Consider the following 23,779-nt stretch of genomic DNA (forward strand, 5'->3'; position numbering starts at 1 on the left):
TGGTGAGAAAAGTGCAAATCAATCCCAGAACAGCAGCAAAGGACCTTGTGAAGCTGCTGGAGGAAACAGGTACAAAAGTATCTATAGCCACAGTAAAATGAGTCCTATATCGACATAACCTGAAAGGCCGCTCAGCAAGGAAGAAGCCACTGCTCCAAAACCACCATAAAAAAGACAAACTACGATTTGCAACTGCACATGGGGACAAAGATGGTACTTTTTGGAGAAATGTCCTCTGGTCTGATGAAACAAAAATAGAACTGTTTGGCCATAATGGCCATCGTTATGTTTGGAGGACAAAGGGGAGGCTTGCAAGCCGAAGAACACCATACCAACCATGAAGCACGGGGGTGGCAGCATGTTGTGGGGATGCTTTACTTAGCAGAACATCTGCACCGTGGGGACAATGTCGCTGATGCATTTCCTAAAGAAGCCAATAACGGAGGTGGTTCGCTCGATGTTATCGGCGGATTCTCAAAACATATTCCAATCAGCGCTAGCAAAGCAGTCCTGTAGCAAAATATCGGAGTCTGGTGAGCTTCTGCTTGTAAACAGTAAGCAGGAGTACAGAGTCATGATCTGATTCGCCAAATGGTGAATGAGGGAGGGCCTTGTATGCACGCCTGTGGGTAGAATAACAGTGGTCTAGGAGTGTATCACCCCTAGTCAGAAAGGAGACGTGTTGATGGAAGTTGGGCATCGCGTGTCTTAACGTGGAATTAAAAATCACCAGCAACCAGAAAAACAGCATCCACATACACGTTTCCCTGCTTGTTTATAGCCTGTACAGTTTGTTAAGTACCAGCTTGCTGTGTGTGTGTGTGTGTGTGTGTGTGTGTGTGTGTGTGTGTGTGTGTGTGTGTGTGTGTGTGTGTGTGTGTGTGTGTGTGTGTGTGTGTGTGTGTGTGTGTGTGTGTGTGTGTGTGTGTGTGTGTAAACTAGTTTGTTAAGTGCCAGCTTGCTGTGTGTGTGTGTGTGTGTGTGTGTGTGTGTGTGTGTGTGTGTGTGTGTGTGTGTGTGTGTGTGTGTGTGTGTGTAAACTAGTTTGTTAAGTGCCAGCTTGCTGTGTGTGTGTGTGTGTGTGTGTGTGTGTGTGTGTGTGTGTGTGTGTGTGTGTGTGTGTGTGTAAACTAGTTTGTTAAGTGCCAGCTTGCTGTGTGTGTGTGTGTGTGTGTGTGTGTGTGTGTGTGTGTGTGTGTGTGTGTGTGTGTGTGTGTGTGTGTGTGTGTGTGTGTAAACTAGTTTGTTAAGTGCCAGCTTGCTGTGTGTGTGTGTGTGTGTGTGTGTGTGTGTGTGTGTGTGTGTGTGTGTGTGTGTGTGTGTGTGTGTGTGTGTGTGTGTGTGTGTGTGTGTGTGTGTGTGTGTGTGTGTGTGTAAACTAGTTTGTTAAGTGCCAGCTTGCTGTGTGTGTGTGTGTGTGTGTGTGTGTGTGTGTGTGTGTGTGTGTGTGTGTGTGTGTGTGTGTGTGTGTGTGTGTGTGTGTGTGTGTGTGTGTGTGTGTAAACTAGTTTGTTAAGTGCCAGCTTAACATACCCAATGAACATATAAAACAACTTTGGATTTCACCCCATCTCCAAATCATATGGTTTTGACTGTTTTCACGTTTTACAGAGTGAACTTCTCCGCTCACTTCGGCCATGCAGCACGCCCAACAAAGGTGATCGCTGTCCTCGTTATAAAATTATCACCTTTTTCCTGTATATCGAAAAATGACCATATAGATATTTATTAAAGCCTGAACAATCAAAATAAATCGTATTGTAGGTCCCATTCAGCAGGTAGCCTACAGCAAGATGAGTGTTGTCTCCGGTAACTTCCTATTATTCCTGTAAAACACAATTTTCAATAGTGCATAATTACACAGGCTTTATTAGTTGAGTGACAACCTAATATCGCGCAAGCAATTTTAGCATTTGAATGCTGAAGATGCCCGCAGAATAGACGTGCTAGATTAGGAACATCTATCTTGCGAAGCTTGGCACATTGTGTAGTTTGTTTAAGGCTACTGATATTCCCTGGGGTTGTTCGGCATGCATAATGACTTGTTTATCAAATGACTGTCAACACAGTTACAGTTCGACACTGAAGGGAAGGACACATCAGTTGTGACAAAATATGAGGTCTTTTTGGAAGGTAGAAAGTACAAATGTGAGCAAAACATTTGAGTAAATCAGAGAGAGGTTCGTAACGTTTGAATAGATTTTCTGACAGATGCTACATTTGGATCGGTTTGGGTTCCGCGGACTGATCATATCTTTTTATTATTTATTTCTTTATTGAACTAGGCAAGTCAGTTAAGAACAAATTCATATTTACAATGACGACCTACCCCGGTCAAACCCTAACGACGCTGGGCCAATTGTGCGCTGCCCTATGGGACTCCCAATCACGGCCGGTTGTGGCACAGCCTGGAATCTAACCAGGGTCTGTAGTGACGCCTCTTGCACTGATATGCAGTGCCTTAGAACGTTGCGTCACTCGGGAGAAAAAAAAAAAACACTTAAACATGTCAAATCGGGGACCGATGATTTTCAGTGAATCGTTACATCCCTAATGACAAGCATCTCTGAGAATATAAAATAAAAGGACATTAGTGGGCCTAATATGCAAATAAAAGTTTTTTAATTTTTTTTCATCCTGTATGAAGGAACCTGTTCAACAAACACATTTCAAATGGTTACAGTTACATGAAAATCTTCCTGTAGAATGAAAGAAGTCATTAGCCTAAATTCTGATTGGGCAGATGGGCCCCAGGTTAGTTGAAATACAGGTAGAGTAGGTCTTACCTTATGTAGACAACCCCGCTGTGGGTGATCCTCCGCTGCCAACCTATAGGGACTTCAGCCGGGGGCTTCCCCTCAGAACACAGACCTTCATACTTCTTTGTTCTGTTCATTGTCCACTCCTTAAGTCCGCACAACTACACCCTTGCGATGTGAGATATCACAAGTCTGTCAGAGAGCTCAGACTAGTGTGCATCATCCTGGGGTCTCTCAGGAGTGAACTGACCGAGCAGGATATGCTACAACAACTGGTTGGAACTGCCAATCCCACCGTTGCCTGCCTCTTCTGGGACAGGTTCACTGTGGAACCAGACCTTTGAGGCCCTTTGTCCCCATCCTGTTTAATGTCGTCATGTTTAAAATCACCATTTTCATCCATGTTTTTGTGAAGAGGCCATGGTAACGGTGGGAGAACCTGCCGACATTGACATGGGTGACCTTTAGGGAACTTGAAGTAGAGCTGCCCAGGCGACCTCTCACACAGACCGATGTTTTCACTTTCAGTTCACAGAAGCTGATAATCGGACAAATCTGGATGGATCTGGTGATTAAGTGAGCTCTGGCTGGGACGAACTGCCGCGGGCACCTTAAAACTCCTCATGTTGCAGGTTATGTCAGCGTTACATCATCCCAGAGAGGATAATGGATTAAAGCAGCCACTGTCCCATACATTCCAACCTGTAAAACAAGTAAAAAGTAACACCGTCAAATTTACGACAAAAAAGCTTTTAGGAATATATTTATATAGTCTAAATATATTTATAGTCTAAAGACTCTCAATGAGTAGGAGGAGCTCATTGAGAATAATATTTCTAAATATTTCCCACACAAGACAGGCTTTGCAGAACTTTTACATAACCCTAAATGATGTTAAATCCATTGTGCACATTTAAAAAATTATAGTTTTTCCACTTAGAAAGAAATCGCTCTTAAATGTAATTAGGACTAGTTGTAGAAGTCACTAGCGGTAGTTAGCTGCATTAGGCTATATGCGGAGTGAATGGTCACAAAATCATGACGGATTGGATGCCATTGTTCCAGGCACTGACGTGACTCTGAATACTGCTAAGGCTTAATGATACCGAGTCGCCACGGCAATGGGCCAGTCAACCTACCTCCCATCCCCCTTTTTAATCAAGCCCTTCTCTGGCCAATACCTTAAGAGATCCGTTGTGGCAATAGGATGGAAATCTTCCCCCTGTGTATCCACAGCCATTTCTAGGTGGGTGGATTTGGAGGACAAATATATTAGAATTGATTAGCTATATTTTCATTTTTGTTGTTTAATTTTAACAAAAGTCTTGCATTTTGTCATCTGAATGGTCAAATCGGTCTCCATCTCTTGTGAATTCTCTTGCTGAAATAGTGGGGGTGTAAAGGTGACAGTTGGCCTCCCAGGGGCTGAAACACTCGATAGCCCTGTGTGTCTCCTGGGCTGTGAGGTGCTCGTCTTCACCGCCAGGCCTGTCAGACCGACAACTTATCTGTAACTCTAGGGTGAAATAAAAACAGCAGCACTTTGATATTGCATTACAGAGTGTGAATCACGCTCGCTGTGCATTTTCTGTGACGGATGACTCATCCACACAGCCGAGCGTGTATAGAAAACGCTGGTAATTAAAGCAAGGGTGCCTTCCTTCGCCTAGATACCAATACAAAATGGCTTGGTATTAAATCAGAGCGCACACACACACACACACACACACACACACACACACACACACACACACACACACACACACACACACACACACACACACACACACACACACACACACACACACACGATTGAGAGCAGTGGTAGTGCCACTGTCACAGACACCCTTGGGATATGTCTGAAGGAGGACAAACAGAACAGCAAAGGCCAATATTCAAATCTGATTGTTAGCCCACCATCATCGCGCCATCTTTTATTTTCATAGTTGACGGAAAGCCTGCACACAATGTCAAAATAAATCACAAATATGGACTGTAAGAACAAAACAAAAATCGAAGGTGTGTAATTCAAGGCTTTATCGTGTTTTACCCTCCACAGTATGTGTGCCTAAAAGCCAGGCACATTTGTAGAGCATGATAGGCTACTAGACCCTCCCACGTGATAAATCAGCCATAAAACACTGCATGGCTCGCCACTGTTCCACCACCGCTCCATAGCTTGGAGGGAAACAGAGCGAGTTGAAAAATAGGCCAGGCTCTCTTGGATGCAAGGTAGCTGTCGCAAAGGGGGGGACGGGGGGGGGGGGGGGGGACTTCAGTGTTAGATTCAACAGCTTCAAATATTTTGGCAGTGTGGAGTTCCAGGAACACAGTATCTCTACTTGTGATATCGTGAACAAACAATCCAACTCCACGCCAGATGAGAAAAAAGAAGAAGAAGATTGACCCAGTGTATTAGAATGACATGTAAATGAAGCCTAAGTACCCATACAGCACAATAAAAAATATATTCCCTGGATAATAAAATGTAAATCAGGCACACTGGGCCTTAGTGCTGGGCAATATGGCCAATCATATATCACACTATTTTTGTCATTGACGGTATGAAGCTATTTGACATTTCAAATTCATTCAAAGTGGTTTTAAAATTGGGCTTTCTCCATTCTGATTGCTTTATACTGTTCAAACAAACTACAACCAAAAATAGTAAGACATTGTAGTCTTATTTGTAGAACAACGAAATACTAATTTTGTAGCCTCAAACTCGGGTACTCGATCAATGGTTGCTATTTCTATAGTTATTTGTTCAATTCCAGCCTTCGCCTTCCATATTTTTCTTCTATTTCTTAATTTCCTGCACAATTTTTTAAATAATTTAAACACTGTCAAGTGCATTTGGTCTTAGTATGCCTCTATAAAATAAAGAAAATCAGAATATTAATCACCATCATCTTTGACCATGTACTTTCGGGTTAATTTGCAGATCTTAATAAAAGGGCAGTCAGACGATTTCTGGGGTTCTCTACTCTGAAGTTGTTGACTAGTTGTGCATTTAGCTAGCAGTTCTCAGCTGTAGCAGTTTTGTACTGCCGATAAAAACTGATTATTGGAAGAACTACGGAATCATTTAATTAAACAAAATGATGTTAGAATGTAAAGTAAAAATCCACACCGGTGTGTGTATCAATACCGGTATAGTAAAATGCAGTATACTTTAACATTTTGTATTTTACCTTTATTTAACTCGGCAAGTCAGTTAAGAACAAATTCTTATTTTCAATGACTGCCTAGGAACAGTGGGTTATCTGCCTGTTCAGGGGCAGAACGACAGATTTTGTACCTTGTCAGCTCGGGGTTTCGAACTCGCAACCTTCCGGTTTCTAGTCCAACACTCTAACCACTAGGTAGCATACTAGCGATGTAACAATTAAAATGTTTAAGAAGCAAGTGCATAGATCCGAGGAACCCAAACCGATCCAAATGTAACATGCATCGGTCAGAGCATCGATTCAAAGTGTTACAAAATCACTGATTCACTAAAAATGGTTTTACTCAAATTACTTTCTACCTTCCAAAAATATCTCATCAATACCTCTTTTGTGATAACTGATGGGTCCTCTCCTTTAGTCTTGAACTAAGCAAGTAACTGTGTTGATAGTCATTCATATATAAGTAATTGTGCATGCCGAACCACCCCAGGGAATATCAGTAGGCTAAACAAGCTGCAAAATGAGCCCAGCTTCGCAAGATAGGCGGCATGTTCCTAATCTTGCATATCGATTATTCAGCATTCAAATGCTAAAATGGCTAACACGATATTAGGCATTAATCAGTTGAGTAACATACAGTGGGACAAAAAAGTATTTAGTCAGCCACCAATTGTGCAAGTTCTCCCACTTAAAAGATGAGAGGCCTGTCATTTTCATCATAGGTACACTTCAACTATGACAGACAAAATTAGGGGAATTAAAATTTTTTTTTTAAATCACATTGTATGATTTTTAATGAATTTATTTGCAAATGATGGTGGAAAATAAGTATTTGGTCAATAACAAAAGTTTATCTCAATACTTTGTTATATACTCTTTGTTGGCAATGACAGAGGTCAAACGTTTTCTGTAAGTCTTCACACACTGTTGCTGGTATTTTGGCCCATTCCTCCATGCAGATCTCCTCTAGAGCAGTGAGGTTTTGGGGCTGTTGCTGGGCAACACGGAATTTCAACTCCCTCCAAAGAATTTCTATGGGGTTGAGATTGGGAGACTGGCTAGGCCACTCCAGGACCTTGAAATGCTTCTTACGAAGCCACTCCTTCGTTGCCCGGGCGGTGTGTTTGGGATCATTGTCATGCTGAAAGACCCAGCCACGTTTCATCTTCAATGCCCTTGCTGATGGAAGGTTCACTCAAAATCTCACGATACATGGCCCCATTCATTCTTTCCTTTACACGGATCAGTCGTCTTGGTCCCTTTGCAGAAAAACAGCCCCAAAGCATGTTTCTACCCCCATGTAGGTAGTAGGTATGGTGTTCTTTGGATGCAACTCAGCATTCTTTGTACTCCAAACACGACGAGTTGAGTTTTTACCAAAAAGTTATATTTTGGTTTCATCTGACCATATGACATTCTCCTAATCTTCTTCTGGATCATCCAAATGCTCTCTAGCGAACTTCAGATGGGCCTGGGCATGTACTGGCTTAAGCAGGGGGACACGTCTGGCACTGCAGGATTTGAGTCCCTGGCGGCGTAGTGTGTTACTGATGGTAGGCTTTTGTTACTTTGGTTCCAGCTCTCAGCAGGTTATTCACTAGGTCCACCCGTGTGGTTCTGAGATTTTTGCTCGCCGTTCTTGTGATCATTTTGACCCCACGGGGTGAGATCTTGCATGGAGCCCCAGATCGAGGGAGATTATCAGTGGTCTTGTATGTCTTCCATTTCCTAATAATTGCTCCCACAGTTGATTTCTTCAAACCAAGCTGCTTACCTATTGCAGATTCAGTCTTCCCAGTCTGGTGCAGGTCTACAATTTTGTTTCTGGTGTCCTTTGACATATCTTTGGTCTTGGCCATAGTGGAGTTTGAAGTGTGACTGTTTGAGGTTGTGGACAGGTGTCTTTTATACTGATAACAAGTTCAAACAGGTGCTATTAATACAGGTAACGAGTGGAGGACAGAGGAGCCTCTTAAAGAAGAAGTTACAGGTCTGTGAGAGCCAGAAATCTTGCTTGTTTGTAGGTGACCAAATACTTATTTTCCACCATAACTTGCAAATTAATTCATTAAAAATCCTACAATGTGATTTTCTGAAGTGTACCTATGATGAAAATGACAGGCCTCATCCTTTTAAGTGGGAGAACTTACACAATTGGTGGCTGACTAAATACTTTTTTGCCCCACTGTATGTAATTTGCTAGATTATTGTTATCCATGCACTATTGAAAATGGTGTTTTACAGGAATAAACGAAAGCTACCGGAGACAACGCTCATCTGGCTATAGACCTACCTGCTAAATGGGCTTACAATTGATTTTATTTTGATTGTTCAGGTTCACCATCAGCAACTTTCCACATTTTGTAACGTTACAGCCTTATTCGAAAACATATTGATATTTTTTGCACTCAGCAAGCTACACACAATACCCCATAATGACTAATTGAAAACAGGCTTTTAGAAATGTATTAAAAAATATTTTAAACTGAAATACCTCATCTACATAAGTATTCAGACCATTTGCTCAAGTGCATCCTGTTTCCATTGATCATCGTTGAAATGTTTCTACAACTTGGGAGTCCACCTGTGGTAAATTAAAATTATTGGACATGATTTGGAAAGGCACACACCTGTCTATATAAAGGTCCCACAGTTGACAGTGCGCGTCAGAACAAAAACCAAGCCATGAGATCGGAGGAATTTCCCGTAGAGCTCCGAGACAGGATTGTGTCGAGGCACAGAAATGTTGTATTGAAAGGTCCCCAGGAACATCATTCTTCAATTAAATGGAAGAAGTTTGGAACCACCAATACTACTCTTTCTAGAGCTGGCCGATCGGCCAAACTGAGCAATCGGGAGAAATGCCTTGGTCGTGAAGGTGACCAAGAACCAGATGGGCACTCTGACAGAGCTCCAGAGTTCCTCTGTGGTGCTGTGAGAAGCTGTCCACAACCTCAAACAAGTCTCAATGTCCTTGAGTGGCCTAGCCAGAGCCCAGACGTGAACCTGGTCGAACATCTCTGGCAATACCTGAAAATAGCTGTGCAACAACACTCCCCATCCAACCTGACAGAGGTTGAGAGGATCTGCAGAGAGGAATGGGAGGAGCCCCCCAAATACAGCTGTGTCAAGCTTGTAGTGTCATACCCAAGAAGACTCAAGGCCTTAATCGCTGCCAAAGGTGCTTCAACAAAATACTGGGTAAAGGGTCTGAATACTTACGTAAAATGTGATTTAAAAAAAAAATGTTTTACTTCTCGCAAAAATGTAGAAAGACCCCCCCCGATTCATGATATGCTGTATATCACAATGTTTGAATGTTGCTGCCACAGTTCTAACACAAAAACGACTTTCTCCCTTGAGGTTAACAGTGTAGACTAGTATAACTTCTTTCCCCGCTGTCGGTGGTCTTGAAGGCCTTCCTATCTCATACCTAATCACACACAAACTAAAATGTCCAGTAACGTATAAGGCCGCACTGAAATGTACAAAACATTAGGAATGCCTCTTTCCATGACAGACTAAAAGCAAGTGAATCCAGGTGAAAGCTATGATCCCTTATTGATGTCACTTGTTAAATCCACTTCAAATCATTGTAAATGAAGTGGAAGAGAAAGCCTTGAGACAAATCAGACATGGATTGTGTATGCGTGCCATTCAGAGGGTGGACATCCAGCCAACTTCACACAACTGTGGGAAGATTTAGAGAGTCAACATGGGCCAGCATCTCTGTGGAACAATTGACACCTTGTAGAGTCCATGCCCCAATGAATTGAGGCTGTTATGAGGGCAAAAGGGAGTGCAACTCAATATTTGGAAGATGTTCCTAATGTTTCGTGCACTCAGTGTATAGTTCCAGTGGGTATTAGATAGAACGTTGCAGCCGTGCCCGTGGGGAAAACAACTTGTAGTTACCTAGGTTACCCCACCAGCTCACAGCAAAAACGTGACCTTTTTCAAAATGCAATATTCTTGTTGTCTGCCTGTTTTGGTCAATTACAAAATTACATTCAATAAAGATATATATATATATATACACACACACACACACACTGCTCAAAAAAATAAAAGGGAACACTTAAACAACACAATGTAACTCCAAGTCAATCACACTTCTGTGAAATCAAACTGTCCACTTAGGAAGCAACACTGATTGACAATACATTTCACATGCTGTTGTGCAAATGGAATAGACAACAGGTGGAAATTATAGGCAATTAGCAAGACACCCCCAATAAAGGAGTTGTTCTGCAGGTGGTGACCACAGACCACTTCTCAGTTCCTATGCTTCCTGGCTGATGTTTTGGTCACTTTTGAATGATGGCAGTGCCTTCACTCTAGTGGTAGCATGAGATGGAGTCTACAACCCACACAAGTGGCATAGGTAGTGCAGCTCATCCAGAATGGCACATCAATGCGAGCTGTGGCAAGAAGGTTTGCTGTGTTTGTCAGCGTAGTGTCCAGAGCATGGAGGCGCTACCAGGAGACAGGCCAGTACATCAGGAGACATGGAGGAGGCCGTAGGAGGGCAACAACCCAGCAGCAGGACCGCTACCTCCGCCTTTGTGCAAGGAGGAGTAGAAGGAGCACTGCCAGAGCTCTGCAAAATGACCTCCAGCAGGCCACAAATGTGCATGTGTCTGCTCAAACGGTCAGAAACAGACTCCATGAGGGTGGTATGAGGGCCCGACGTCCACAGATGGGGTTTTGCTTACAGCCCAACACCGTGCAGGACACTTGGTATTTGCCAGAGAACACCAAGATCGGCAAATTCGCCACTGGCGCCCTGTGCTCTTCACAGATGAAAGCAGGTTCATACTGAGCATGTGACAGACGTGACAGTCTGGAGACGCCGTGGAGAACGTTCTGCTGCCTGCAACATCTTCTAGCATGACCGGTTTGTCGGTGGGTCAGTCATGGTGTGGGGTGGCGTTTCTTTGGGGGGCCGCACAGCCCTCCATGTGCTCGCCAGAGGTAGCCTGACTGCCATTAGGTACCGAGATGAGATCCTCAGACCCCTTGTGAGACCATATGCTGGTGCGGTTGGCCCTGGGTTCCTCCTAATGCAAGACAATGCTAGACCTCATGTGACTGGAGTGTGTCAGCAGTTTCTGCAAGACGAAGGCATTGAAGCTATGGACTGGCCCGCCCGTTGCCCAGACCTGAATCCAATTGAGCACATCTGGGACATCATGTCTCGCTCCATCCACCAACGCCATGGTGCACCACAGACTGTCCAGGAGTTGGCGGATGCTTTAGTCCAGGTCTGGGAGGAGATCCCTCAGGAGACCATCCACCACCTCATCAGGAGCATGCCCAGGCATTGCAGGGAGCTCATACAGGCACGTGGAGGCCACACACACTACGGAGCCTCATTTTGACTTGTTTTAAGGACATTACATCAAAGTTGGATCAGCCTGTAGTGTGGTTTTCCACTTTAATTTTGAGTGTGACTCCAAATCCAGACATCCATGGGTTGATAAATGTGATTTCCATTGATAATTTGTGTGATTTTGTTGTCAGCACATTCAACTATGTAAAGAAAAAAGTATTTAATAAGAATATCTCATTCATTCAGATCTAGGATGTGTTATTTTAGTGTTCCCTTTATTTTTTTGAGCAGTGTGTGTATATATATATATATATATATATATATATATATATTAGAAAAAGTTTAACTAGGCAAGTCCGTTAAGAACAAATTCTTATTTACAATGACGGCCTAGGAACAGCGGGTTAACTGCCTTGTTCAGCGGCAGAACGACAGATTTTTACCCTGTCAGCTCGGGGATTCAATCTAGCAACCTTTCGGTTACTGGCTCAATGCTCTAACCATTAGGAAAAGTAAAACATGATTAATTAATGATTACTTTTCAACAATGCCTGCTCCTGAGCGTTCTCACTACTTTAAAAAAACTGAATATTGTAGGGCCCTTTTCAAGGCGGTGCTGCCTGTTACGCGAATGCAGTAAGTCAAGGTAAGTTGCTAGCTAGCATTAAACTTATCTTATAAAAAACAATCAATCAATCATAATCACTAGTTAACTACACATGGTTTATGATATTACTAGTTTATCTAGCGTGTCCTGCGTTGCATATATTCGATGCGGTGCGTATATATATTTTTAAACCTGAATATTTAGCTAAAATAAATCCAGCTTAGCAGGCAATATTAACCAGGTGAAATTGTGTCACTTCTCTTGAGTTCATTGCACGCAGAGTCAGTGTATATGCAACAGTTTGGGCCGCCTAATTTTACATAATTATGACATAACATTGAAGGTTGTGCAATATAACAGGAATATTTAGACTTATGGATGCCACCCGTTAGATAAAATACAGAACGGTTCCGTATTTCACTGAAATAATAAAAGTATTGTTTTCGAGATGATAGTTCCCGGATTCGGACATATTAATGACCTAAGGCTCGTATTTCCGTGTGTTATCATGTTATAACTAAGTCTATGATTTGATATTGCAGTCTGACTGGCTAGCTAGTTAGCGGGGTGCGCGCTAATAGTGTTTAAAACGTCACTCGCTCTGAGACTTGGAGTGGTTGTTCCCCTTGCTCTGCAAGGGCCGCGGCTTATGTGGAGCGATGGGTAACGCTGCTTCGAGAGTGGCTGTTGTCGTTGTGTTCCTGGTTCGAGCCCAAGTAGGAGCGAGCAGTGGGATGGAAGCTATACTGTTACACTGGCAATACTAAAGTGCCTATAAGAACATCCAATAGTCAAAGGTATATGAAATACAAATGGTAGAGAGAGAAATAGTCCTATAATTCCATCAACCTAAAACCTCTTACATGGGAATATTGATGACTCATGTTAAAAGGAACAACCAGCTTTCATATGTTCTCATGTTCTGAGAAAGGAACTTAAACGTTAGCTTTCTTACATGGCACATATTGCACTTTTACTTTCTTCTTCAACACTTTTTGCATTATTCAAACCAAATTGAACATGTTTCATTATTTATTTGAGGCTAAATTGATTTTATTGAGGTATTATATTAAGTATTGTTGTAATTGTCATTATTACAAATAATAAATAAATAAATAAATAGTGTCCGATTAATCAGTATCTGCTTTATTTGGGGTCTTCCAATAATCGGTATCAGCGTTGAAAAATCATAATCAGCTGACCTCTAGCTCGAACCACCCATTTTATAATTCCCTACATTTTTTATGCTCCTATAAGGGAGGTTAGGCTTTTTGACCGTTACAGGTACACTGAACAACACAGCAGCTTTTTGGCATGTTTTACTATTTCTGTATAAAAACTATATATAATTCGAATTCGACAAAGTTGTCTCTTTTACAATGAGGGTCAATGGGAAAACGTTTCCCCCCAATTTGTGGGTGTGGTCGAGGACAACTCATTATTATGTAAATATCAACTCGGAGTATAGAAGAACATGGAGTGAGCACCTCTCCCTCCTTGCGTCTCAGCCATGAAGGATTCTCCCATAAATTGAATTGATTTTCCTGTGATGTTCTATAATTGGATAGGACTCCACATCCATTATTATGGGATTTATGAAACACGGGAAGTAATGAGTGGTCCGGGGGGGTGTAAACTCAACAACAAAAAAAGTCCCCTGTCAACTGCGTTTATTTTCGCAAACATAACATGTGTAAATATCTGTATGAACATAACAAGAGTCAACAACTGAGAAAATAAAGTTCCACAGACATGTGACTAACAAATGTCTGTCCTGTCTCCCTGTAGCGCTGTCTTAGGCGTCTCACAGTACGGACATTGCAATTTATTGCCCTGGCCACATAAGGTGAATGCACCAATTTGTAAGTCGCTCTGGATAAGAGCGTCTGCTAAATGACTTAAATGTAAATCTGCAGTCCTCATGCCTCCTTGCAGCATGCCTAAGGCACGTTCACACAAATTTAGCAGGGACCCTGGGCATTTTTCTTTTGGTGTTTTTCAGAGTCCTTAATTGCCTACCGTCTGTAAGCTGTTAGTGTCTTAACGACCGTTCCACAGGTGCATGTTCATTAATTGTCTATAGTTCATTGAACAAGCATGGGAAACAGTGTTTAAACCCTTTACAATGAAGATCTGTGAAGTTATTTGGATTTTTACAAATTATCTTTGAAAGACAGGGTTCTGAAAAGGGGACGTTTCTTTTTTTGCTGAGTTTATTATTGTGCTATGCCAGCTCAAACCAACACCCATATAGTGGCCTTCTAGTAAATAGACCGACCCCGTACATTCATTATTTGTCTTATTTCAGTATTCCATTAACGTGCAGTAGTTTATAAAGAATGGCCAGACCAGATAGCCGACCTACCAAAACTCCTTGCTAACCTAACGCAGTAGGCATAGAAAGATGAGATCCTACTTCGGTATATTTTTCTCACGACTCATCATAGGCTACTAGAACGTAAACACATTCTAAGGGTTCTGATTGGTCAAAGAAAACGATGGGTTGGACCAGAGACAAAAGGGTTGGGCCAAAGTGGCGTTTACTAAATGAATCATTGGATTTGATACTCTGATTGGTTAAAGACGATCCAATCGCTGATGACCTTGTTTTGTACAACACCCCAGACGCTGCGTTTTAACGTTCAGAAACGGCAATAATCATAGCTGTCATAAAGGTTTTCGAAAACATATGCTGATATGCCCCTTATTTTTCATATCAGCTAGAAATAATCTTTCAAATAAAAAAATGATGCACTCACTGCAGCAGTTCTGCACAGATCCACAAGCTGTGTGTGTGCCTTCAGTTGAAGAACTACACTTCCTCCCCAGTTACCTTTACAAGCTGACCACACCGCCCGCATTGCGTGCACGAGCATTGCAAAATAAACATATTATTCAATAACTTCATCTGAACTGCTCGGCTACGAGCTTCTGCATAACCATCAAGCATTTTAGATGCTTGCACTGCAAGTCCCACTTCTCCCATCTCATTGTTTGACTTCTTTTTTTAAAACTAGGCATGCCAGTTAAGAACAAATTCTTATTTACAATGACAGCCTAGGAACAGTGGGTTAACTGCCTTATTCAGGGGCAGAACGGCAGATTTTTACCTTGTCAGCTCGGGGATTTGATCTAGCAGCCTTTCGGTTACTGTCCCAATGCTCTATCCACTAAGCTACCTACATATAACCATGCGAGTGATTGAAGGGTGAAGCTGGGCCACACTTCAGTCCATTTGTTGGTGGTAATGCACCTTAAAGTTGGTTGCCAACTGTCATATAAAATCCACAGAATAAGAAGAATGAACAAGGAGAAAAATGAACTAGGATTCCCCTTTTTATCTGTGGATTAATGGTCAGAGTAGAGCGCAAACGATTTTGTATGACTCAACATGGGGTCAAAAGTCTATAAAGATCCAGCTAATCCAGTCGGTTTTGATATTTTAACATGGATGCCATGAAAGCTTTTGGTACGGATACACAAAATCAACGCGGGCATGATGGCGCACACAGACGCATGTGGGGAGCAGGTTTGGTCAGCATGTTACACACAGGTGTTCAGAGCAGGCTATATAGCCAATTAGCACAGGTGGCCGCCTATGTCTTCCCTTGTGGGGACATTAACCTTCTGTTTTTTTTTATTATTATTATTTTTGGCTGATAAAGATATGTTCCTTATGTTTCCAAAAACGGGTGCAAGCGTCACTCTCTTAACAAAACTCCCCCTGGTCAGAAGATACTATTGTCAATAGGCGCTAAAGCAGTTCGCTTTCATGAATGGGGGGAGCAACAGACCAGACACTAATATATAACATTACTTACAACTGAAATGGAAAGGAAAACCACAGGAAACAAATAATGGATCACTTGATGCAACATGGTCATTTTTTGTCCTTACCTTTATCACCCCCCCCCCCCCCCCCCTGAAAATAAGGTTTTGACAGTGGAGCAATACTCTATTCTCTCTCACAAATTAATATCTACTAAGATGTCATTCTCTGTCCTATGGGATGTTTGCTGGTGGCCTATGCAGAGGGTCTGATTAACATTGCAAACAGACCAGATGCTGAACAGGCATCTAAACCCATGCGAACATCTGCAAAACTAATATTCTGGTATTAGGCATTATAGTACAAAAAAATAAATAATAATACTGTTACGGATTGCCATCACTATCCACTATATAGGATGGAAACAATTAGGCCAGGTGCATTATTACGGTGCCATAGCCGCACTCCTCTGAATACGGCAGAAGTAGTTAACGTTACATATTGATGACATTATGTCGTGTGCGCGTGAGGTAGACAGCACGCGCACTATTTTGAAAACCATGCACGTTGTCGGGTGCTGATTTGACTGGCAAAATAATCTGCGTAGATCACTAACTGTTAGGGTAAATAACTTTCTTGCTAACTAGAAAGTATGTAAATTGCAGCTGATAATTGGCCTCTAGGGATAGCATGCTACCTAGCCTTACTTAAGCTTCCTACTGGTGGCTAGTTACGCGTACGAGCCTGCTGCTATTGACGATGCCAGAACAAACACAGCAAGAGCAATTTCACAGCCAAGCGACACGGATGGTGAAGATAGCTACAACAGTAGTCCTGTATAATAAAATAATATAGAATTTTATTTTACACATTTGTTGTTACTAGTCGCTAGCTAGCTATTTAGCTAGCCAGCTAGAGTTGCCTATAAATGTTTTCTTAAATGTGTAAACTAATATAGTACTCTTACCTTTATAGCTTCCCATTTCAGAAGACAAAAAACACGACACGGAGAATTTAGTTCAATAACAACATGAACCGAAGCCCTTCTTTGCAGAAATGTCAGTCGAGCCAGGGCCAAAATTGAGACAGACACCAGGCAGAGGTCTGTTGCTGAGAGGCTTGAGAGTCAGAAATAAGGTTTAGCATATCCAAAATACCATGCCCTCCATTTCAACAGTTCACATTTTGCTTTTCGGGATTATATGTAGAGAAATGTAGAAATAAAAAAATTAAAAAGAAGAAGAGGTTCAGGTTGGCTTTTCCTTTGAAAAATCTACATTAAAGCGCTCCCACGTACAAGTGCCACTGCTAGATTTCTCTCGAGCTTGTTGGGAATAGAAAGATGGGAGAGATGGATTGCGCATGCGCCACAGCTGGAGCCTGGAAAATCTGTCCCAGCATGCAACAGAATGTAAAAAGAACGCAAGGTTTAGAAAGGGAGACATGTTGAAACATTCTAGTATCTTCAAAATTATTGTGGTGGATGCATGCCATAATGCAGGCATATTGTGATTATGTCATGTGTTTATAGTACACTACTGACGGACATTCTTCATAATGCACCCATTGAATGTATTTCATTTGAAGGATTTTCCCCACAACTTTCATAGATAGTGTAAATAATGTGTATACATTTACATTTTTGTCATCTAGCAGACTTACAGTTAATAAATGCATTCATCTTAAAGGTCGACTTTGCGCACAAAAAAACGGTCCAACTCCGCCCCTTTCTCACTGAACAACTGAACAAGCCACTTTAGCCAGCCAGTAATGTTGCTTTAAGACAAATGGGAACTAAAGAATAAACGAGGTCAAATCATGTTGTCAGTGATATTCAGACCGGAAAGTCGGAGCTCTAGAAAGACTGTCGACTTGGAATTCGGAGTTGGAGGACCTTTCAAAAACGATTTTTCCCAGTCTGAGCTATTTTGATTCTTTTCCGGAGTTCCGAGTTGTCTTGAACCCACTGAAATCAGGGATTTACGAGTTCCGAGTTGTTTTGAACGCGGCATAACTCACCCAGAATGTATTTTGACGGAAGTTATAGAAATAGGCAAAAAATAGCACTTCTGTAGCCAAATGTATTTTTCACAAATGTTTGTTTTTAAGCATTAAATTACCTGGTATGATGGTACATTGATCAGTTAGTTATACAGTTAGTTAAAAAGTCAACCTTTAAGATAGCGAGGTGATAAAACCACATATCATAGTTATAGAAGTACATTGTTCCTCAATAAAGAAGTTAATGCTAGTAGGCAAAGAAAAGTGCACACGTTGTATTTATTTACTATACATACATATTAAGTGTATCAAGCCTTGCTGCAGCATCAGGATCATGCCTCCATCCCATAGTGTGAGAAAGGGAATCTGAGATGCAATGGGCTTTGCTGCCACCTAGTGAACAGATGGAACTCTCCAGCTCCCTGTTGTGCTGAAATCTACAGTAAGACATCTTGCTCCCAGACAAGTTAAACAACTTCTTTGCTCGCGTTGAGGATAATATAGTGCCACTGACACAGCCGCTACCAAAGCCTGTGGGCTCTCCTTCACCATGGGCAACATGAGTAAAACATTTTAAACTTGCAAGTCTGCAGGCCCAGACGGCATCCCTAGCTGCGTCCTCAGAGCATGCGCAGACCAGCTGGCTGGTGTGTTTACGGACATATTCAATCAATCCCTATCCCAGTCTGCTGTGCCCACATGCTTCAAGAGGGCCACCATTGTTCCTGTTCCCAAAAAGCTAAGATAACTGAACTAAATGACTATCGCCCAGTAGCACTCACTTCTTTCATCATGAAGTGCTTTGAGAGACTAGTCAAAGATCATATCACCTCAACCCTACCTGATACCCTAGATCCACTCCAATTTGCTTACCGCCCCAATAGATCCACAGACTACGCAATCGCCATCACACAGCCCAATCCCATCTGGACAAGAGGAATACTTATGTAAGAATGCTGTTCATCGACTATAGCTCAGCATTTAACACCATAGTGCCCTCCAAACTCTTCATTAAGCCCGAGACCTTGGCTCTCGACCCCGCCCTGTGCAACTGGTCCAGGATTTTCTGACGGGCCGCCCCCAAATGGTGAGGGTAGAAAACATCTCCACCCACTGATCCTTAACACTGGGGCCCCACAAGGGTACGTTCTCAGCCCTCTCCTGTACTCCCTGTTCACCCATGACTGCGTGGCCATGCACACCTCCAACTCAATCATCAAGTTTGCAGACGACACTACAGTGGTAGGCTTGATTACCAACAATGACGAGATGGCCTACAGGGAGGTTGTGAGGGCCCTCGGAGTGTGGTGTCAGGAAAATAACCTCTCACTCAACATCAACAAAACTAAGGAGATGATCGTGGACTTCAGGAAACAGCAGAGGGTGCATCCCCCCCATCCACATCGACGGGACAGTAGTGGAAAAGGTGGAAAGTTAAGTTCTTCAGCATACACATTACGGCCAAACTGAAATGGTCCAAACACACAGACAGAGTGGTGAATAAGGCACAACAGCGCCTCTTTAACCTCCGAGGCTGAATAAATTTGTCTTGTCACCTAAAACACTCAAAAAGCTAATCAAGGACAACAACTAACCGAGCCACTGCCTGTTCACCCCGTTATCATCCAGAAGGTAAGGTCAGGACAGGTGCATCAAAGCTGGGACCGAGAGACTGAAAAACAGCGTCTATCTCAAGGCCATCGGACTGGTAAACAGCCATCACTTACAAAGAGTGGTTGCTGCAAACTTAGACTCAAATCTCTGGTCACTCCAATACATTTAATAAAAGGTATCACTAGTCACTTTAAATAACGGCACCTTAATAATGTCTACATATCCTACATTACTCATCTCATATGTACATTACTCATCTCATATGTACAGTTGAAGTTGAAAGTTTACATACACCTTAGCCAAATACATTTGAACTCAGTTTCACAATTCCTGACATTTAAACCCTAGTAAAAAAATCCCTGTTTTAGGTCAGTTAGGATCACCACTTTATTTTAAGAAAGTGAAATGTAAGAATAATAGTAGAGACAATGATTTATTTCAAATTTTATTTCTTTCACCACCTTCCCAGTGGGTCTGAAGTTTACATACACTCAATTAGCATTTGGTAGCATTGCCTTTAAATTGTTTAACTTGGGTCAAACGTTTCAGGTAATGGTCCTTCTGTAGCTCAGTTGGTAGAGCATGGCGCTTGTAACGCCAGGGTAGTGGGTTCGATCCCCGGGACCACCCATACGTAGAATGTATGCACACATGACTGTAAGTCGCTTTGGATAAAAGCGTCTGCTAAATGGCATATATTATTATTATATTATAGGTAGCCTTCCACAAGCTTCCCACAATAAGTTGGGTGAATGAGTCAGTGTAACTGTGTCAGGTTTGTAGGCCTCCTTGCTCGCACACACTTTTTCAGTTCTGCCCACACATTTTCTAAAGGATTGAGGTCAGGGCTTTGTGATGGCCACTCCAATACCTTAACTTTGTTGTCCTTGCCACAACTTTGGAAGTATGCTTGGGGTCATTGTTCATTTGAAAGACCCATTTGCGACTAAGCTTGAACTTCCTGACTGATGTCTTGAGATGTTGCTTCAATATATCCACATAATATTCCTGCCTCATGATGCCATCTATTTTGTGAAGTGCACCAGTCTCTCCTGCAGCAAAGCACCCCCACAACATGATGCCGTACTTCACGGTTGGGATGGTGTTCTTCAGCTTGCAAGCCTCCCCTTATGGCCAAACAGTTATATTTTTGTTTCATCAGACCAGAGGACATTTCTCCAAAATGTACGATCTTTGTCCCCATGTGCAGTTGCATACCGTAGTCTGGCTTTTATTTTTAATGGCGGTTTTGGAGCAGTGGCTTCTTCCTTGCTGAGTAGGATTTCGATGTAGGATTTGTTTTACTGTGGATATAGATAATTTTGTACCTGTTTCCTCCAGCATCTTCACAAGGTCCTATGTTGTTGTTCTGGGATTGATTTGCACTTCTCACCAAAGTACGTTCATCTCTAGGAGACAGGACGCGTCTCCTTCCTGAGAGGTATGACGGCTGCGTGGTCCCATGGTGTTTAAACTTGCGTACTATTGTTTGTACAGATGAACATGGGTGTTTGGAAATTGCTCCCAAGGATGAACCAGACTTGTGGAGGTCTACAATTTTTTTTCTGAGGTCTTGGCTGATTTCTTTTGATTTTCCCATGATGTCAAGCAAAGAGGCACTGAGTTTGAAGGTAGGCCTTGAAATACATCCACAGGTACACCTCCAATTGACTCAATTTATGTAAATTAGCCTGTCAGAAGCTTTTAAAGCCATGACATAATTTTCTGGAACTTTTCAAGCTGTTTAAAGGCACAGTCAACTTAGTGTATGTAAATTTCTGACCCACTGAAATTGTGATATAATGAATTAAGTGAAATAATCTGTCTGTAAACAATTGTTGGGAAAATTACTTGTGTCATGCACAAAGTAGATGTCCTAACTGACTTGCCAAAACTATAGTTTGTTAACAAGAAATTTGTGGAGTGGTTGAAAAACGAGTTTTAATGACACCAACCTAAGTGTATGTAAACTTCCGACTTCAACTGTAAATAGTGTATTCTATACCATCTACTGCATCTTGCCTACGCTGCACGGCCATCGCTCATCCATATATTTATATGTACATATTCTTATTCATCCCTTTACATTTGTGTGTATACGGTAGTTGTTGTGAATTTGTTATATTACTTGTTAGATATTACTGCACTGTCAGAACTAGAAGCACAAGCATTTCGCCTACACTCGCATTAACATCTGCTAACCATGTGTATGTGACCAATAAAATTTGATTTACTGTACTTCAGCATTGCATCAGAAATTATTCCAGACAGAGATGAGGGACTGCATGAATCGGTCCAATTCTCAAAATCTATATCCTAAATCAGCAGGACATTTGTGACATTCATTCAAAGCCATACGCACATTCATGGGTTTGCACAGGTGGTGGATAAACATTGGATGAATGTTGTTGCATACTTTTCATTGCTCCCAGGACAGTGAACCTGTGTTTGTCACGCTCAGAACGGACTCTAACCCTGCAGTAGAGAGATGATAAAACAGACAGTACACATTGTTCAGAGCAGTCACTATACTTTATTTTAGGGGGAGAAATGGCATAAAATGTCTTCTGTACAATATTTAACTATCACTTCCAACCAAGCCCTGAAACGGTTTTGTTAAATACTTGCAAAACAAAGGAAAAGATGTCATGTTTATTTCGAAAGCAGGATGGTCATTTATGACCACGGTGAGAATATCGGCAGGTAACACAAACCTCAGTTACAGTGACACCAATTCTGTTGTGATGACGAAAGTAATGCGTCACCATAACATAGAAAATGTTCAAAGAAAAACGCCGTAGCTTGTCAAATCTCATATCCCCACAGCACTGTTAACTACACAAGTCTATGGTCACACCATAGACTGATCAATGTTGTGGGAAGGTTGAGTTGACAGCTAGGACGTCTGTCTGATTGGTCTGAGGTAATGAATGAGCCAATCCAGGGAGTCTTTGCTAGCCTATATAATAACAATACTTTTTCCTTTGAAAGAGAAGTGAGCATTGTCTGGGCCTTGACATAAATTAATAAAACATTTTTTTTTTTTTACAATACAATTACATATAAAAGGAACATTAAATTCTTTTTTTGGAATATTATTAACATGATAAAGGATTGTTTTCTTTTTCACTTTGAGACCATAAAAACAACCTCATGCTAAAATCACTATCTAAAACAACATTCATATGTACATACTGTGCATTTTCCATCCAGTCATCTGCTGTCATAGAGGGGTTTGGCTTATGTTAAGGGGTATACTACAATGTAGGTGACATGCAATGTGTGCCTCCTTAAGAACATGACTGTGTCATAGAAGTAGCTTGTTTGACTTGAAAGAATCCTAGAAACCTTCTGAGGCCAGAGGGAAGTATCTGTTTAGGGAGATAGAGTATCTGCACAGCAGTAGTGTTCCTAAAAAGATATTGTGGAACAAAATATGGATGCAAACAGATTGGATTTGTCTTTCCTCTTGTACATGTCAAAATGGCAGCGGTTGCAAATCTGCCTCCCCCTGTTTTTGCAGATTGCTCTTCTGTTGGCTCCCCATACACTCCTGAATCAGAGAGGCTCTGGTTAGAGAGGAATAGCAAGAGTAGCATAGATGTCAGTCAGTCAGAGAATAAGAAACCCTGAGCTACACGGTGTTAGTCCTACAGATGCCGTGACCGCTTGAAATCCAGAACTTACATGTTGTTGCACTATTGAGTTGGCATACAGTTCTTGCCAGAGAGGATGTACTGGTTTTAAGTCAAGAGAATAAACACAAACAGATGATTACATTGATAAAAAAAAAAGAAGCTACACAGAGGGAAAGAAAGTTGGTGCCATGGCAAAAAGCAACAGTCAATTCCAACTTTGATTGTATCCAGTGAAAACAGCATGGTGTTATTATGTCCCTGAACGTCTCTCTTCATGTGGTAGGATATAACTACATCTGTCTGGCGGAGAGAAGCACAGAATTGAGTCACCAGTGTTTAATTACAATAGGACTACTAATAGAACCTATTTCTGGTTAGAATCTGAAAGCTACAATTGGCCATTTGAATCTGTTATGGGTTGTCTACAGTAGCACATAGCCAAAGTGATGGACATGCTGTTAGTGATGGAGAATACAAGACTGAGGGTGAACACGTATCGATTGCTTATCATGATGGCTACATTAGCAATGTAGAACGCCTGACATGTTCTGGATAACCCGTCTAAATGGATATCTACCTGAAAACCACAGAAGCCGTAAAGACCTCGTGTACGCACCCCTCGACTAGGTTATCCAAAATAATGGCACGAGAATAAGTCAGAGCCTAAACGCAGATGGGGGGGGTTCGTAGAGTAACGTATTGCTTCCTGAGACGTATTTAAATACGGTTAAAATAGTAGACTACGAACAGAAAACACCACCAACATGGCAAGGAGAATGAGCAGTACAGTTACAGTGGATCGTAGACATTTTAGTTTAAAATCAAAATTGGGTTTCAAACAACCGACGTTAGCGTCACACTTTTACATAGAGGCTCAAAAACTAAACTA

At 41.8% G+C, this 23,779-nt stretch overlaps 1 protein-coding gene across 2 annotated transcripts in view; it reads right to left on the reverse strand.

Moving 5' to 3' along the window:
- LOC124048587 (methyl-CpG-binding domain protein 5-like) overlaps positions 1-16,959 on the reverse strand; it is a 41,582-nt gene extending 24,623 nt beyond the window's left edge. For both annotated transcript variants that reach the window (XR_006841257.1, XM_046369530.1), the window contains exons 1-2: positions 16,605-16,959; positions 2,787-3,461 (exon numbers count right to left, since the gene is read on the reverse strand). Coding sequence is in view for 1 of the 2 variants with exons in the window: in XM_046369530.1 (XP_046225486.1) it covers positions 2,787-2,896 (110 nt within the window). In the remaining variant the exon portion in view is untranslated. The remainder of the gene's footprint in view (positions 1-2,786; positions 3,462-16,604) is intronic.
- Between the last annotated feature and the right edge of the window lie 6,820 nt (positions 16,960-23,779).

Source organism: Oncorhynchus gorbuscha, linkage group LG01 (assembly GCF_021184085.1).
Source record: "Oncorhynchus gorbuscha isolate QuinsamMale2020 ecotype Even-year linkage group LG01, OgorEven_v1.0, whole genome shotgun sequence".
In the NCBI taxonomy this organism is placed as follows: domain Eukaryota; kingdom Metazoa; phylum Chordata; class Actinopteri; order Salmoniformes; family Salmonidae; genus Oncorhynchus; species Oncorhynchus gorbuscha.